Below are 18,091 nucleotides of genomic sequence, written 5' to 3' on the forward strand. Positions count from 1 at the left end.
ACTTAATTTCAAAAAAAAAAAAATTTTTTTTTGGGGTTAGCGGTTTGATTAGAAAACAACATGGTAAAACATATACTAAATATATACTAAAATGTGTCTTATTCTAACACTACATCGAATCTTATCAGTAATTGTTAAAAGAGAATATTATGTTAAAAGCTAAGTTTTTTTATACTATTTATAATATAACAAACCAGGTCATTTGATCGTTTGCATCAAATCAAAATCAACAAATTTTCTATACAAATTAAATGTAAATTTATTTACTGTAGTTATCGTTAAAATAAAGTTTACCATAGCTATTATCAATTTTATATTCTAAACATAAAAGTTTAATTCTTTCAAAAAAACAACATTTTTTTGTGATTGCAAAAACAGAAAATTAAGAATTTTAAAAATACGTAAGATTTTTAAAATTCCTAATTTATCTGTTTTTGCTGCAATTAATTCATGACGCCAAACAAATTAATAGTATATATGTTTAATGAAACTGTTTGGGTTGTCAAAAAAAACTGTTTGGGTTGTCAAAAAAACTGTTTGGGTTGTCAAAAAAATTGTTTGGGTTGTCAAAAAAACTGTTTGGGTTGCCAAAAAAACTGTTTGGGTTGCCAATAAAACTGTTTGGGTTGAAGTTATGAGGCTAAGCAGAAGTTTTGTTTATTTGGAAATTTTTTTAATATCATCTAAAACTTGCTGTATTTAAACTTTTAACATTTTTTAACTTTTAAGTTTAAAAAAAATCTTTCTCCTTGGTACTATTTTTTACTTATCATTATGTCTTTAGTTGTAAACACAAAAAACTATATAAAAGTAAAAACAGTAGCAAGCTTTCCTTAGGTGTGCAGGTTATAAATGTTTGGGGTTCTAATTTTGGAGCCATGTTTTATTCTCATACTAGGCTTTCAACGTGCAACCAGTCCAAAATAATCTCTAACAGCTAAAGATATATTTGAAAGATATTGTACATTTTTTTCTTGGTTAAAATGCTCCAAGAAGCCATGAACGTCTTGTAACAGCACAACAAAAAGCATTTAACAAATAATTTTACACCACTTTCTATATGATGTCGCTTATTTGACCAGTGCAGGTCATATAAGCGGCATCAATGATGCCGGTTATATGACCAGATCATATCATATCAGGCATCAAGATGCCGCTTATATGAGATCATATCAGAGCAGGCATCAAACCTCTGACATTAAACCACCCAAAGTACAAAAAAAAAAATCGTTTCAACAAGTCTAAACTTATGCAACAAAACGTCTTTTCTCTTTTAGCAATAAATCAATTTTTGTCAAAAGTCCCCCAAACAGAAGCGATTTCATACATACATACATAGAACGAGTTTTAAACCTGTTTAAATAAGTAATATAAAATTCAAAGGGGTTAACATTAAACAAGAAATTTACTATAAAAAAAAATTATTTACAAGCTTTAATATCTGATAAAATATTTATTTTGTAAAATATCACAACTCATATAATTATCTTATATTTCAAACAGCTCTTGCTGAGCGTACATGTTGATTTTTTTTTTTATAAAACTCGTTACTTTATTTTTGTTATAATAATGGTTGATATTGAATTAATTAAGAGACAGAAGGAATCAAGGAGAACGCTCAAGAAGCTGATGTATAAAAGTTGTATACAAAAGATGCAGATTCTTAAGGTATTTCTTTATCTCTCTCTTTGATTTTTGAACCTTTATCCAAAGAAGATATGTTTGAAAATTCTTTATAAACTTTATTTTCCCAAGATAAACTACGTAAAGGCGTTACAATAGTTTTATCGGTCGGTTTTTTTGAGTCATTAATACTTCTTTTAGTATTTTTATTACGAGTGGTTTTAATTTTCTGCAGTTCTTTGTCGGAATCCCAAGAAGACTCGGACGAGCTAGATTTTTTTTTTGATTTAATAATCTTAGCGGTAAACTTTTTTGTATCATTTTGAATATTTTTCATAACAGACATTTTAATTTGATTAATTTCTCGATCAGAGTTCCAACTTGAGTCGCTAGAATCACTAAGAGAACTTATTGATTCCCGTCTGTATGAAGTATTTTTTTGTGCCGTTTGCATATTTTCGTTACTCGTCGAGATCTTCAAATTTGGTGTAATAAGGCCGTCAGAATCAAGTTTAATTCTTTTATTCGGTGTAACAGAGTCAACAGATGTAAATTTCAATTTTTTAGAGATGATGTTTATATTTGTTAAAGTCTTTTTATTAGAGTTTTTTTGAGGGCTTCCAAGCTGCGGGTTTCCGCTTTCATAACATAATTCAGTTGATAGGCAAGTATTAGTAGATTTTTGGTTTATTTCGTTTGATGGCGGCTGGTATAACAAGTTAAATTTCCGCTTTCTCCCATTTTTTCGGATTTCAATATATTTGGCTTTTTCTCCTAAAAGAAAACTCGTTTGCTCTTTATCTTTAGAACCGCAGAGGATAGATTTTTTGTAAAATAACTCACGGTCACTCGAACTATTGTTTGTAGTTAAAACTGAACTTTTAATATTTTTATAGTTATATTGGCGTTTTACAGCTTTTTTACGGTATTTCTTAATTTTATCAGAGTTAAGACATTCTACTGAACTGTCTGACCAATCCGTAATTTCCGGCGAGGAAATATCTAAATCATTGAAGATTTCTTCTTCAGGATATTTCAATAAAACATTAACTAAGCAAGGATCTGAAAATTTTTCTAATGAAGAGGATGTCTTTCTCTGAGAATTATTATATAAAGATAACCAATCGTTACCTGTAAATTTATATATATATATATATATATATATATATACATATATATATATATATATATATATATATACATATATATATATATATATATATATATATATATATATATATATATATATATATATATATATATATATATATATATATATATGTATATAACTATTTAAAAAATTAACAAAAAAATATCAAACCATAACTCAAATATTAAAAAAACAGAAGATAAGTACTAGAAGAAACTAAACATGCTTTGAAAAATTTCATTGGGAGCAAATAATTATAAAAATGACTGGGAGCAATTATGTAAATAATTGGTCGTGAGAAATTACCCAAAAATTAAATTAGAAATGCAATACTGCAACCATTTTGTGTTCGATTAATCTCACAGTTTTATGAAATTCAATTCTTTTTTTATTTTATTTTAATAAAAATGCTTTAATAAACATTTTTTTATCAAAACATTAAGATCTTGTATTTTTACCGAAAAAAGCGAAATGGGATTTTTTGGAAATAACTTGTGCACACCCACAATTTGTGGGAGAGTTCTCAATAGTTATTACGTTATATTTATGTATAACAGTAGAACTTAAATAAATGTTAAAAATTCAGATTAACCACATATCACCAGTATACCAACAACCCTGAGATATAAAATAAAGTAATAAAAAAATTTTACTTTTTAAATTAGAAGCATACTTTCAAAAAAGCGCAATTAAGCATTAGTTTTTATTTGGTTACAAGGAAAATAAGGAAACAATATATACAACAATATTGAATTTCATAAATTTCTAAATTGCTCTTACACCAATTAACTAAAATGATATATATATTTTTGTCCACTACTGCGTGGACAAAAGCAATTGAATATTGCGCATTTTAATGCAAAAATAGTTTTCAATAAACTAGCTACATAGTATAGATTTTACTTTTTTAGGCTGTTTTTAACACTTGATGACAGCTATGTTATGGTTAGTAAACATATAATATTATTTACCACTCACACCATACCATACCATACCTATACCATACACTCCACCGCTTTATTATCAGTGCAGGTCTCACATTCAAAAAATTAAATATATGCTATCAAAATAAAATAATAATATAAGCTCCTAAATTAGATTTTGATAAAAAAATTTTTATAAGATACTCTCGCGTGCTTAATACAAGGGAGGGGAAGGGGGGTTTGGAACAAAAGAGGAGGGAAGTTAGGAGTACGTTCATTAAAAAACAAAGTTAAGAAATGTTAACGTCACTCAACACTGTGGCCTGGATAATTGTAGAGGAGAAGTTTAATTAGCTTGTGTATAAAAATAATGGATGTCCTTAATTTTTATGCTTCACAATTCTTCACAATTTTTGAGTTAATGTTATGTCAGGTAACGATGGCGAAGATAAGATTGAAACATCATTTTTGCACAATGATTCCTTTTATGGAGGAAATAAAGTTGAATATTATGAACCAGTTTAAAAGAAAAAAAGTTTTATGTATAAAATTTATATGTATAAACAATTAGTTAAGTGAGTTCTAAGAAGACCATACATTGGATTTTTGAGGAAAAAAAAATATTTCACCTAATAATCTTATTATTAGGTGAAATATTTTTTTAAATATTTTACCTAATAATAAGATTATTAGGTGAAATATTTCAGGTGATATATCAGGTGAGTGTGTAAAGTGACTCAGCCAGGATGTTTTCATCATACAAAAGTTACTGTGAGAATAAATCACTGTCATCAAGTATCAGACGACAAGAGGTTGCACTACAAATTATGGCTTTTAGGTAGTTGGAATGGAAAAAAAAGTTACTTTTTTGCAGCAGTGGCAGTCAAAACAACAAGACAGAAATGAAACAAAAGGTTTGGGGCTCTCAGTGGCTGGTGAACTTCAACTCAGATAAAAATCTTTTTTTTTCAGCTAATTGTTATTGCAATAATCTAGATCTTCCTATATTTATGAATGACAATGTACTCGATTGGTCATCTACCCTTTATCTTCTAGGATTAACTCTTACTTCCAATCTTTCTTAATAATCACATATCACCATGTCCCTGGTATCCCCACCACGTCCCTGGTAGTACCGCAATTAACTTGTTTCTCCGCACAGCAGCCTTGTTTGTTAAGGCTTGTGTTTCGAAGTTATAGAGTTGAGAGAGGGTTTTAACCACAATTAAGGGGAGGTGAATTAACAAAAAGAAAAAAAAAAAATCAAATTCATTGTAAAACTAGCATCTGCTGAGGTTGCATTGCTTTATCGTGCTCCCCACTTTCTTACTCTGGATTTTTTCTTAATTTCTTTAAATCTCTAACCTGTTCTTGTAAGGAATAATGTTGCCATATCTGGAGCGGATCTTCGTATAATGCTTTCCTCTTTTAGACAAGGCGCAAAAATGCATTGTAAACATAGTTGGACCTGCTCTTGCAGCCAACCTTCAACCATTGTCGCATTGTGCTAATGTTTCCTTTCTCTTTCGATAAATATTATAATGGACACTGCTTTAAAGGGCATCTCTTATGCCAACTGCTAAAATTCATTCTCTCATACTCATCATTCAATCTCTTTTTTTTTATTTCCTTGAACATCAGTACTTTGGAATTCACTACCTTCATCTTGATTCATATAATTCAATCTTCTTAAAAAATCTATCTTTTAGGTTGTTTGTTAATTGTTATCTTGCTTTTATTTTCTAATAGTGATAACTATTATAACTACTATAATAGACTCTAATAACTTTAAAAGCTTGCAGTTGGAAGTGTTTATATAAAAAAAAAAAATTACAATTACATTATTAATAAACACATTGATCTCTTGTGTGAAGCAAACAGTCATGTATCACAGATTGTCTTTTGTGTATAGTCATAATTTTAGCTTTCAAAAACTAATTTTCAAAAACTTTTAATTACTGTTCTTATTATCATCTTATTTATATACATGACTTTAGCTATCTTGTTAACTAGCAAACAACTTAGGAAATAGCTACTATTAAGTAAAATAACAAATACAACTACACAGCCATAATACTTTTCAGACCTTTTAGTTGTATAATATAAAAACTTTTTTTTTCAATATAAAAGCCTACTATGTACAGACAGTTTTTAAGTAATAGCTTTTATATATTTTCGATGGAAATGTTAAAATCGTATATGTGTTTTATTTTTAAATTTTTATCAATAAAAAACAAAAATGTATAAACCATACAAAAACCAATTGTGAACACACCGTTAATAAAAATGTGTTTCTTTAATTTCAAAGAAAATATTGCAGTGGCATGTCACATTCTATAGAGGTTTCATGCCCATACAGAATATGACAGAGTTCTAATTGGTAATGAAGCAGTTATGCTGTCAAGTTTTTTAAGTTTATGAACTAGATGATAAAATCTAAAACTTTTCATTTTATATTTCATAGCACATAAATTGCAGATCAATTTGATATTCTTTACATTTGAGATAATTAATCATTTAAAATCATGCAGCATAGAACATACATCATCAGACCATCTGTTTCATCATAGTTCATCCATAGTTCATAATCCAACCATAGTTCCAACAATCCAATATATATATATATATATATATATATATATATATATATATATATATATATATATATATATATATATATATATATATAGATAGATAGATAGATAGATATATACTGTTCTTTTTAAAATGTTTTTCTTTGAAGGTAATGTTGTTTACTTCATCCGATATATTTTTCTTCAGGATAAAAGTTAATCATTAGTCTTCTCCGTTTGAAATTTAATGCCAGCGCACAAAAAAGCGCTGGCAGGATGGTCTTTTTTAAGTTAGTCTGACCATTTAAAAAGTTCATTTTTTTCTACTACTTAAATTAAAATAAAAATAGCGAAAAGAATGCTTCGAATAAATAATAGATAAATTATTTAAAAAAAAACTGGTAAAAAAAAGCATTTTTATAAAAGTTGAACAAATAAACAAAAAAAATTTTAGTTGTAATTTAAAACAAAACACTTTTTTTTATTTTGGTAAACGCTTTTTTATGTGCTCGCAAAAGTTTTTGCGGGCGTGTGGGCAAACACAAAAAGACTTATGCGCGAAAGCCCTGGCTAAACTGAGAAGACTGAATCATGTAACTTATGCTTTTATTATCATTGGCTCAATTATAAATAACTTGGGCAACTGTGTTTTTTACTCGGTAAACATTGGACAACAGTAGTTGTCTCAAAGTTGTCTTTTTTTTTAAATGACCATAGAACCTTAAAACATATTTTTGTTACGAATTTTTAAATTAAAATAGCTTACTAAAATATCATAAAAATATATTAAACTTGAAATTTTCAAAAAGTGAACATGTGTGCTTTTAACCATGTGGTCTTCAATTGTAAATTACAAAAACTTGTTAATTAATAACTGCTCCCAGCTCTGAGTAGTTGCCAATGTACACTTTACTGTATAAAATGTTGGCATAGTAACTATATAACTTCTATGTAAAGAAAATTGGATTGAGTAGAGAGACCTATCTGTATTTAAAAAAAATTAAAATTTTTAAAACAGAAAGATATTTTACCAATTTGTAGTGTGTTTGCAATCAATATTTTAAGCTGAAGAACAGGTTTTAAAATATCCTGGTTTTTATTATTCCACAGATATGAAAAATGGAAAGATACCCAACATGGATAAGAACTGTAAAAAAAAAATTATATAATCAGCATAATTTTTTTTTAACTAAATCATCATCATTATTATCTATGCAAATTGTTATTCAAAAAGAACCTAATAATTAAAAAAATAATATTATTATTTTTTAAGCATATTTTGTTTTAGAAATATTTTTGTCTTATAGTTCAACAAAGATTTTAATTTCTTGTTTACCATTTTTAATACTTTTTTATTAACTAAACTTAACTAGAGCTAGAAGGTTTTGCTAATTATAATCTATCCATGATAAGTTATATGCCTAGAAAACATGATAGAACTTGTGATAAGACTATAGGATAAATACCTACAACCTGTGATAGGACTGATAAATCATACGTCTATAACCTGTGATAGGATTGATAAGTTATAGATATATAACCTATCATTTAAAATAGTTTAATCAGTAAATTATAAACAAACTACATAATAATTGTATAATGTATTGCCCTTTCCCTCAACCTCCTTCCTCTCTCTCTTTCTAAATTGTAGTGTTAAAATGCAATATTTTCACAACCTCTTTCTCCACATTATAACTCTGAAACAAAAAAATTTACAGAATACTTAACTGAGAAACAAACTTGAAGTTCATTTTCAAAAATACGACCATATTTGAAACAAAACTTCTTTACAATACACATTAACTTACCTTATGTAGTTACAAACAACTTCTTTTCTATGCAGCACAACCCAATGCAACATTTCCCAATCAAATAAACTGTTGGTACAAGAGTTGTGATCAAGCCTTTCAATAACCAACTTAAATACTTCTTCGTGTTTTTCTATAAAAATTTAAAATAGATTGTACAATCTTTTTTCTGTAATAATATATTTATAATTTAAAAAAATCTATTCATCCAATTGTTGTCAAACCCAAAAAAACTGGATAGTTATAGCTAGTGGTATTACACTCAACTCGTTTCTTTAAATTATAAAACCTTTGCTATTATTAAAATATTGTAGGAAATTATCATTGGAAACAGAACATATAAAACTTCTATAAAATCAAAATGTAAACAAAATTGATACAAAATTTAATCTTAATAGATAAGAAAACAAGTAAATAAAAACATGAATAAAACATTCTAAATTAACACTTATCATTAGGTGAATTTTAATAACTGGATAAAAATTTTTTCATCATATTGAAATTTCATTTTAATATACGCGAAATAACTTTTCATATTTGCTCTACAGATATTTGTAAAATATTTTTATAAAAATTTAATTAATATTATATATAGTTATTTAAATATTTCTGTAATTAAGGAAGCCCAAAAGTTAAACATCCATATACGCATTGAAGTCATGAACTTCATCCTCTAGACAAAAGTGTTTTCAAACCATTGAAAACTTACTGAAATCCTGCCATTGACAAATTCCAAAGAAACTTTCCTGGACAATCACATTGAAAACTGCAGTTTCCACTATTATTTAATAAATGATAACTTTAATTTACTAGACTAGACTATTTATTTACTAGTCGAGAAGGAAACATCGTAATAACAGAGCTAATCAACATGAGTTCCCTTCCTACCAAGGTACTACTCATGCGCTGAGTAGGCGGAACCAGGATTTGAACCTGAAAATTCTGCTTCTACTGCAATTAAAAATTTTGAACTTTTAGCAGCGCTCTAACCAACTGAGCTATCCCAGCTCAAAGCATCACTGCTTACCACTAAACTAGTAAACACCATATCAGGATTCAGATCTACAGGAATCTTTTTCCTTTTTACCTTAATATTATCTTACAAGTTTTTCTATCTTTATCTTTCTTTTAAATTGCATAAACATCAAAAATTTGTAAAGTCTATTTGTAATGTACTTTGGAACCTTGATCATCAGAGCCTGTAATAAGTATCTGTACAATAGTTCAATTGTCTAAAACAATTAGAAAAGTAACAACTACAAGGTCCTTAAACGAGCAAATTAAGTTGATTGAGGTTTAGTTGTGGATAAAACGCCAGGGCAAAGTGGCACAAAAATGATAACATTACATAAATTTAAGAAAAACTTGAAACGCATCAAAAAAAGAAGAGTGACAAAAAAGAAGTTTTGTAGTGATTCAACAAATAAGATATAATTATTTTATTCAAAAGTTATATAAATATTATGATTTAATGAATAATGATTTATTTTTTATTCATATCTTTAACTTAATCTGCAATATGAATAACAAAAAATAAAAAAAGTGGCGACACATACGAGGCTAATATCGTCAGTAAGTTTTTTAAAAAAAACATATTTTCTTAAAAATATTTTAGTTAAAAATATTTTTGAGCAACAAAATGTTTCTATAGCTACTTAATCAAAAAAATTTAAATAAAATTTATAATAAATATTTACATAATAAAAATCACCAAAAGAATTGTGTTACAAGACTTTACCACACATTAAATAAAATACTTCAATCAATACACCAACAAAGGTGTATTATGTATTGATTGTCAATCAATGCACAACAATACAGAATAATATAATATTGGCAATAATATTAAAATCAGTATTGAACATTTATCATCTATGTTTTTTTTTGACAGGAAAAATAATGCTGTAACTTTGTCAATGTCTTACCCTAAAATATTGTTCCATATAATGAAAAAAAATTGTAAAAAAAATTTACAGTGCTGGGACAATTCTAAGCGGATGATCACACTTGATGACAAGTTTGCAGTATGCCGACAATGAAAAATAGTTTGGTTTGATAATGGATAATTGCATAAATTCACACAACTTAAAAATATTTTTTGTCTAGGTATGTCTAGGTATGTGGAACATTTTTATTATTTAATTTTTTAACATGTTTTTGTATTGTTTGTTTTCCGTTTGTATCAGTTATACTATTCTCAATCAAATTTGTTGTACCAAATATAATAGCTTAAAGCAAATAGGCTATATGTTGTTAAACCAAATATAGTAGCAATCTTAAAGCAAATAGGCAATCAGGTAACTTGAAAATATTTAATTTATTAACTGTTTTTAGCAGTATTGGCATAACAGAATTTCCTATTGTTCCTATGTTTATTTCCTACACAGAATAAACAGTTAGATTTGCAGAGAAACTGAAATATATTTTACAATTAAAAAGTTTTGTGGAATGAAGCTTCCTTCGAAAGGTGATGCACTCCAAAGATTTTTACATATTATGCAAGCACAGAAAAAGTCAAAGGAAGCCTTGGAATTGGTTATTAAAGAAATTATGGAATATTGGGATATTGCCAAAACTCTGACAATGGCAGATTATAATGTATTTCCAAAAGTAGAGAATAAATAATTAAAACAATATTCATTTTATGCAACCTGGAGCACTCAATCATGAAAGGTGGATGGCTTGTGTAATATATGTGATCAAGATAAGTCCAATTTGAAATTAATTTTGTATATCCAAATGAGAACAGAATGGCATCAAGCGGTATTAGGCATTTGCTGTCATTATTTATGTGTATTCCTAGTTCACAGCTCCTTTGGCTGTTGCAGCACCAGCCAATGATTTGGAGTTTCTCCATCATGTAGCAAGCAGGGAAGACAGGGCAATCTCTAAGGCAGCTGAAACAGCCTTTTCCAAACAATTGTGGTACATCAATGAATTGATGGTATCACTTGCATTCTTTGATTCAGATACCCAACCCTCGGAATTAGGGTCGGCATTCGGCAATGCCAACCTAACTGCCGACTTGAAAGTGTTTGAGGTCGGCAAAAAATTGCCGACCTCGTTTCTATGTTTTACGGTTAGACCTTTGTATCAAATAATTTTTGCCGACCTGATGCCGACCTTTAAAAGATTGAGGTCGGCAAATTATTGCCGACCTCAATTTTCCTAATTCCCAGGGTTGGATACCTGTTTTTCTGAAAAGCATGTTAGATTTCATGAAAGTTAAAGAAATGTCCTTGGCTAGCTTTATCACTTCATCATCTCATTGCTTTTTTGAAATTCTTGGGATTGCAACAGTTTTTAACAGAAGATCCAAAAGAGTGGAGCCTTCAAGAGGGTTACAAGAGTGCCCAATGTTTTGTTGAGTCGTTGAAAATGGTGAATGATTGTGCAGAGAGAGGAGCTGTACTGATGTAAAATTTTAATAACACCTTCACAAAGAATGAAGACGAATAGCAATTTTTGCTACAGGTAGAAGAAGAATATCAGCAAAAGTTTCCAAATGCTCTGAAAAAGGCAGTACCCAGGAAACTCTAAACAATACGAACTGTCGAACACAATTTTGTAGAATTTGACATTATATTAATTAATCTTAATTTTCTGTTTTATAATCTAAACCTTGACTATTCTTTATTGCAAAGTAAATTAAATTGAATATATAAATTCAAACATAACAAAATATCATTAAACACTTATAAAAATAACGTTAAGGAAAATGGGATTTTCACACATGTGGCATCTCGTAGAATGACAATATCAAGCTAAAAAAATTACATGTTTTGTTAATAAAAGAAACAAGATAAGTTGGTAAGACTTTAAATTTCTCAACTTCCATTTAAGGGACCACCCTAATATATATACATATATATTATACTTTTTATGTAGACAAATATAATTGAAGCTCTTTTGAACCAATATAATATATTATATAATAAATAATAATTTAATAATAAATACATATATTGGTTATTTGCTCTGATTAAAAGAGCAAGAGTTACTGTTATTAAAAGAAAAAAAGAAAGAAAAAGAATGGAACAGTTTGTGAAACAGTTAATGCAATATTTATTCATGCATTATCAGTTTTTTATCTTGTTTTAGTATGTACCCTATGTTGACAAACAATTCCCAGGATCTGAAATAGATTAATTAAACTAATATATAATAATATATTAAAATAATATAAAAATAAAGTAATATTTATTGTGCTAAAAAAAAAAGTAGTAAGGAAACAAAAACTAACAATTGAATGACGCTAATATTATAGATATTTTAATATTATAGATATTTTATATGGAAATCAGAACAATATGCAAGGAAATGCACAATATTTAGGAAATGCATTATGGATGATATCATTTAACTGTGATATGTGATTTATTTCAGTATTATTGATGATCATGAGAAATCTCATTTCATCATCTCATTTAACGCTAACTAAAATGCTCATTTTAGTAATGATGAAAGCACTATCCCCCCCCCCCCCACTAGTATCCCATAGTACTTTAATGCTAACTAAAATACTGTGAAAACACTATCCCATAGTATTTTAATGCTAACTAAAATACTGTGAAAACACTATCCGATTTTAATGCTAACTAAAATACTGTGAAAACACTATCCCATTTTAATGCTAACTAAAATATTGTGAAAATACTATCCCATAGTATTTTAATGCTAACTAAAATACTGTGGGATTTCATAAAATCAAAAGATTCTATTAGAGAAAATTGAAAATAACACATGGTATTTTTATAATGGATCCTGATTTTTCCATGGGAAACCCATGAATAACCTGTCTAATAGTGTTCCAAATACCAACTGACACTAATTCACTCCTAACAAAGCTGCAAGCAACCACTATTAAGTTGACTATTACTAGAAAACAAAGAGTTAAGGAGTAAGCAAACAATTGACAATAGTCAATTTTTTTGCCATTTGGCCTTAGAAAAACTTGTAGATTGTATGAGTCAGGATAACATGAAACAACTGCAACATTGTTAAATAATGTGTCAAGCGAGAATGAGTTTTGGCTGATGGAAGTAAAGATGATAGCTCCTTTGAGCAGCAACCATGATTAGACTTTACCAGTATTTGTAGGAAAGAGATGCAACCTTACAGCGATGGGAGAGTGACTCAAGCTTGGCAAATAAAGCAGGTCCAACTACAGGTTTTGATACTGAGATTTTGGACCTTGTTTAGAAGAGAAAGATCATCATTAGAAAAACCAGCCCAAATATGACAACAGTATTCCATACAGGATTGAATAAGAGAAAAAAAAGAGGTTTCTAGAAAAAACAAGGAAAATAAGAGAAAGAAAATGGATTTGGGAGTAAGAAAACGGTGAGCGTGATAAAGAGAAGCAATATTAGCAGATACTAACTTTGCAATTGATTGTATATATGATTTCCATGAGAGGTTAGTAGTGAATGATAATCCAAGAAGATATAAAGTAGAGAACTCAGTGAGAGGGTTGCAATTTGTCAAAATAGGAATGTCAAAAATATTGCAATAGCTGTTTGCAGTAAATAACTGAGTTTTGTTGGAGGTAAAATTCACAAGGTACTGCAAGCCCCAAGCTGATACCAAAGAGAGGTCAGATTCAAGACCAGCTTCCTGTTCTAAGCGATCGAAAAAAGAAGACTTTTTGTCAAGACAGGAGTATAAAGTTCAGTTGTCAGCAAGTAGAACCACTTTTGATGAACAATTTTCAGGAAGATCATTAATGTAAATAAAAAGCAATACAGGATCAAGAGTAAAACTAGGGTACCCCAGAAGTTAAATGAAATGAAGAAGATTGCTGGCCTTTGAGGGTGATTTTAATACTGCGGTTAGAAAGAAATGATTTAACTCAAATCTCTAAAACTTTCCCAGATGAAAAAGCCATGAAAAGCAAGCTTATAGAGAAGATAAGCATACAAACTCATTAAAGTTTTGTATGTTTATCTTCTCTAACTCATAATACATCATTCCCAATAGAATCTTTCAGTTATCACAATTAACAAGCCAGCCATAGAATGAGAAGATCAAAATCTGTATCAATTATCAGAGAGTAAGTTATTAGATTCAAGATGAGATGTAAGAAATTTGTTTAAAAGATTCTAACATCTCATAATTAAAGATTTTGCTAAAGTGAGATAACTGATCGGACAATAATTGGAGGGTTTAGAGTGTTCCCCAGAGTTTTTCATTTGGAACAACAATGCCATTTTCCAGAAGACAGGAAAACAAGATTCAGTCAAGTATTTATTAAATAGTTTACAGAGAATTGAATAGAGTTCTGGAGAACACTTTTGAAAGACTATGACTACTGTTACAAACAGTTACGCCACAATTGTCTTGACCACAAGTCTTAGAGGAGTTTATTATATTTGTTTTGGATGTCTAATAATGGGTTAACCTGTTTAACTGGAGTGGAAGAAAGAGTATAGCTATTAGATTTAAGAGTTGATTTAGAGGAAAATTTCTTTGCAAATAGTTCTACCTGATGAGCATTAAAGTAACCAATTACAACAGTATTGGCAGAGGGATAAAGAGAAAGGGCACGGTCAATTTGGTCAGAAATAACTTAGGGTACCTTATGTGGTATTGAAAATGCACATTAAAAGTACTAACAAGGACACGATCATGCTCAACATGGCACTGGTATTAGTTGAAAAAGAGGAGCAAGGCTAGTCAACAGGATTATTCTGCTTACCCCTAGAGTCTTTATCTAGGAGACCTTATTATCTTTTCAGTGTCTTAGAATATTTCTACTTCTAAAAAGTATACAAAACAGTAGCTGGATGCAGGTTTTTTTTTTAGGGAAACAAATATATTAGAGTCACTTTTCTGATTTTATGCAATTTTTAAATTTTAATTCTTAAAGTAAAAGAAACTCAACTTTTTTTTCACATTAAAAATAAAGGCATTTTTTTTGTTATCAAACTTCAAAAACATAATTATTTTTTAAAAATACTAACAGTTTAAAATTGTTACTATTTTTAAAAAATAATTATTTTTTTCAAAATTTTTGAAACAATATTTAAATATTTTAAATAATATTATAACTGCAATAGACGAAATTTCTACATTTGTTTCTGTGATAACACGACAACCTTTGCTTCTGTAATAACATTTTAAAATTTGAAATTAATTATAAAGTGTCATAGAAGAGTTGAATGTCTTGTGAAGTGTCATAGAAGAGCATAGTATCTTGTGAAGTGTCATAGAAGAGCGTAGTATCTTGTGAAGTGTCATAGAAGAGCGGAGTGTCTTGTGAAGTGTCATAGAAGAGCAGAGTGTCTTGGTAGATAATTAGAGCACTACTTGATAAAAAAAATAGCAAAAAACAAAGTAAAAAACTTCATGAAATATAAAATATATGTAAAATGTACAAGGGGCCATCCAAAGTATGTACGCAGTAAAAGTACTGATTTTGAACCCCCCCCTCCCCCCTTGTACGCACTTGCACGCTTTCGACGACTCCCCCCCCCTTGCGTACGTACACATTATTTATTCCAAAATAAAGCCCCCCTTCCTGAATGCTTAACTTTTTTTTTAGTTATTTAGGTGCTCTAAGAAGTCCTAATGGTCTTATCACAGAGCACCGCCACAAGAAGAATATCATTTATTAAGATAGCTCTCAGTTTCCAATTTCACCGATAACGTTTATTTGCTACGAGCGTGGATCGAACCCGCAACCCTTGGGTTACGATTCCAATGCTCTAACCACTGCGCCACGGTTGCTATAAAACATTAAAAACCAAAAAATATCTAGTTATTTTGACATTTCTCTGTACTTAATTAAAAACCGGGAAGTTAATAATAAAAATAAAGAATAATATTATAAAAAAGGATTCTTGCGAGTATGTTATATTTTATATTTCCACAAATGGTGACTTAAATAAGTCAAACATATTATCAAATACAGGCATGAACTCAGCTTCTACACTTTTATCGACAACCTCCTCACTAACATCTTCACTTTTATTAATATATTCACTTTTACTTACACTCTCCTCACTCTCCAATTCAATCGTTTTTTTTTTGTTTTTTATGTGCTTTTTTATGCCGTTTCATTGCAGCCACACTTGGCCAGTATTTATTGCAGTTAACGCAAACTCCATTCGATAGCTTTTCTTTCATCGATGGGCAATACAGATCAAATGGTATTATTTTGTATTTTAATCCTTCTGTAGGTATATCATGTAGCAAAAAACGATGTGTCAGTGGTGCAAATGTTGATTGGTTTGATACGTTTTTAAAATATGTAGACGGCTCTATTGCTTTATAACCATTCTCGCAGTATTTGTAAATGGCTGGAAATGGAATGAAACGTTGGGGGAGGTTTTTCATCCAGTTTGTTTAAAATGGTGTGCAGCATGACTTGTCTTGGCATTTTAAGATTTGAAGGCTAAATCGCAATTGCTGACAATGTTTTTCTACCCAAACAGGATCAGGAGTAGGTGGTTCATATGCTTTTCCAACTGGTACAGCCTGGCAATGAACAGGATACCCATCAATGACTGTTTTCTCCTAAACTTAGGCTAAAACGGTAGCCGCTTTTTGAAAGTTCTCCAGCTCCAATTTCTGGTCGATTGTTTTTCCTGAAGAATCAAGGTGGTTGCCAAAATAATCATGAGGAAGAATTATTCCAGCCAAATCATGAGAAAAAGGTGCCATTCTACTTCGACGGGGTTAAAGGCTGAAAGCCCAGCTGCATTTTCACCATGAAGAAGGGCATCTAAATCAAGCAAGCGGAAGAGATCAACAGCAGTTGCTAAGGTTTTAGGGAAGCGGGGTGCCTCATCCTGAGCTCCATCAGTCTCCATTAACATAATTGGTCTACGTTCAACCAACTTAGTTTTAAAAAGCTCTCTAACATCAAAAGCATGTGTAAAAGCATTTGATGTATTGTGTTTCCCACTTCTTATGCGTATGAAAGTGTCCCCACTGTAAGATACATTTCCAGTTTTGTTAACTTCGCATATGCCATACACTGATAGGATCAATTTGTGCTGTGGGCTAACGACAAAGTCGTGATCCATGAGTTTGACCTTGTATTCCATATGCATTTGGTCCAAATAATTTGCAAACTTCAAACATGTCATCAATAAATGACTTTGCAAACATTCTATCGTTTTTTTTTTTTCGCATTGAGTTTTCTGGACGTAATAGCTTCACTGGAACCGTGTTGACATGTTTTTTTCCTTCAGAAGTTTCCACGCCGTGGTAAAAGATGAAGGTACAAACAACTCCTACTCAAGGTAAAGCCTATTTTTGTCAACTCTGTCTGAAGGTCATCCAAAGTGGAGACGCTACGAAGACAGTTTGTTCTTCGACGTTTGTCAGCTACTGATGAGTTCTGCACAATTTTTATAATTGTTGATAAAATCTCTGGTTGATCAACTTCAAGACGCGGTCGTCCAGGATGGTTTCAAATAAACTGTTTCAAGGCACTTGACGCTTCAGGGTTGTGTGACGCTTCAGGGTTGTGTGACGCTTCAGGGTTGTGTGACGCTTTGTGACGATTGTGTGACGGTTGTGTGACAGGGTTGTGTGACGGTTGTGTGAAACGGTTAGGTGACAGGGTTGTGTGACGCTTCAGGGCTGCTGCCTTGTAGGATACGCCTTTTTAGGCAAAGGCTAGGAGATGCCAACTCCGATTTAAAACACCCCCTGCCTTGGGGCTCTTGGTTGAGTAAAGGCTAGAGATGGTGTCTCTATAAAAATACTCATCTTGGGCAGATGTTTAATGCACCCAGCTACTGTCTTGTAGAAGGCCTCCTAGGCAAAGACTTAAGGGGTAAACAGATTCTATCTGTTGACCAGCCTTGCACCCCTTCTTCATCTATTAGGCTGGCGCAGATGTATTTTTAATACATTGTTTCCAGTTTAGGATGTTGAATGCTGGATCTTCTTGACTCAATGCATGGGTTTGCTTGTGTCTCTGTTTTTATGACTAGGCAACTCATTCTATTATCTCCTTATGAGGGTACAGCTCTAAAACTCAGTTTTATGGTTCTGAGGCCG

General features: G+C 30.2%; 1 protein-coding gene across 1 annotated transcript in view; it reads right to left on the bottom strand.

Moving 5' to 3' along the window:
- Positions 1-1,386: 1,386 nt before the first annotated feature.
- LOC105843531 (uncharacterized) overlaps positions 1,387-18,091 on the bottom strand; it is a 72,246-nt gene continuing 55,541 nt past the window's right edge. Inside the window, exons 6-8 of the mRNA XM_065796088.1 lie at positions 8,078-8,210; positions 7,301-7,416; positions 1,387-2,754 (exon numbers count right to left, since the gene is read on the bottom strand). Of these exons, the coding sequence (XP_065652160.1) occupies positions 1,664-2,754; positions 7,301-7,416; positions 8,078-8,210 (1,340 nt within the window). The 3' untranslated portion in view covers positions 1,387-1,663. The remainder of the gene's footprint in view (positions 2,755-7,300; positions 7,417-8,077; positions 8,211-18,091) is intronic.

The sequence above is a fragment of the Hydra vulgaris genome, chromosome 04 (assembly GCF_038396675.1).
Source record: "Hydra vulgaris chromosome 04, alternate assembly HydraT2T_AEP".
Lineage (NCBI taxonomy): Eukaryota > Metazoa > Cnidaria > Hydrozoa > Anthoathecata > Hydridae > Hydra > Hydra vulgaris.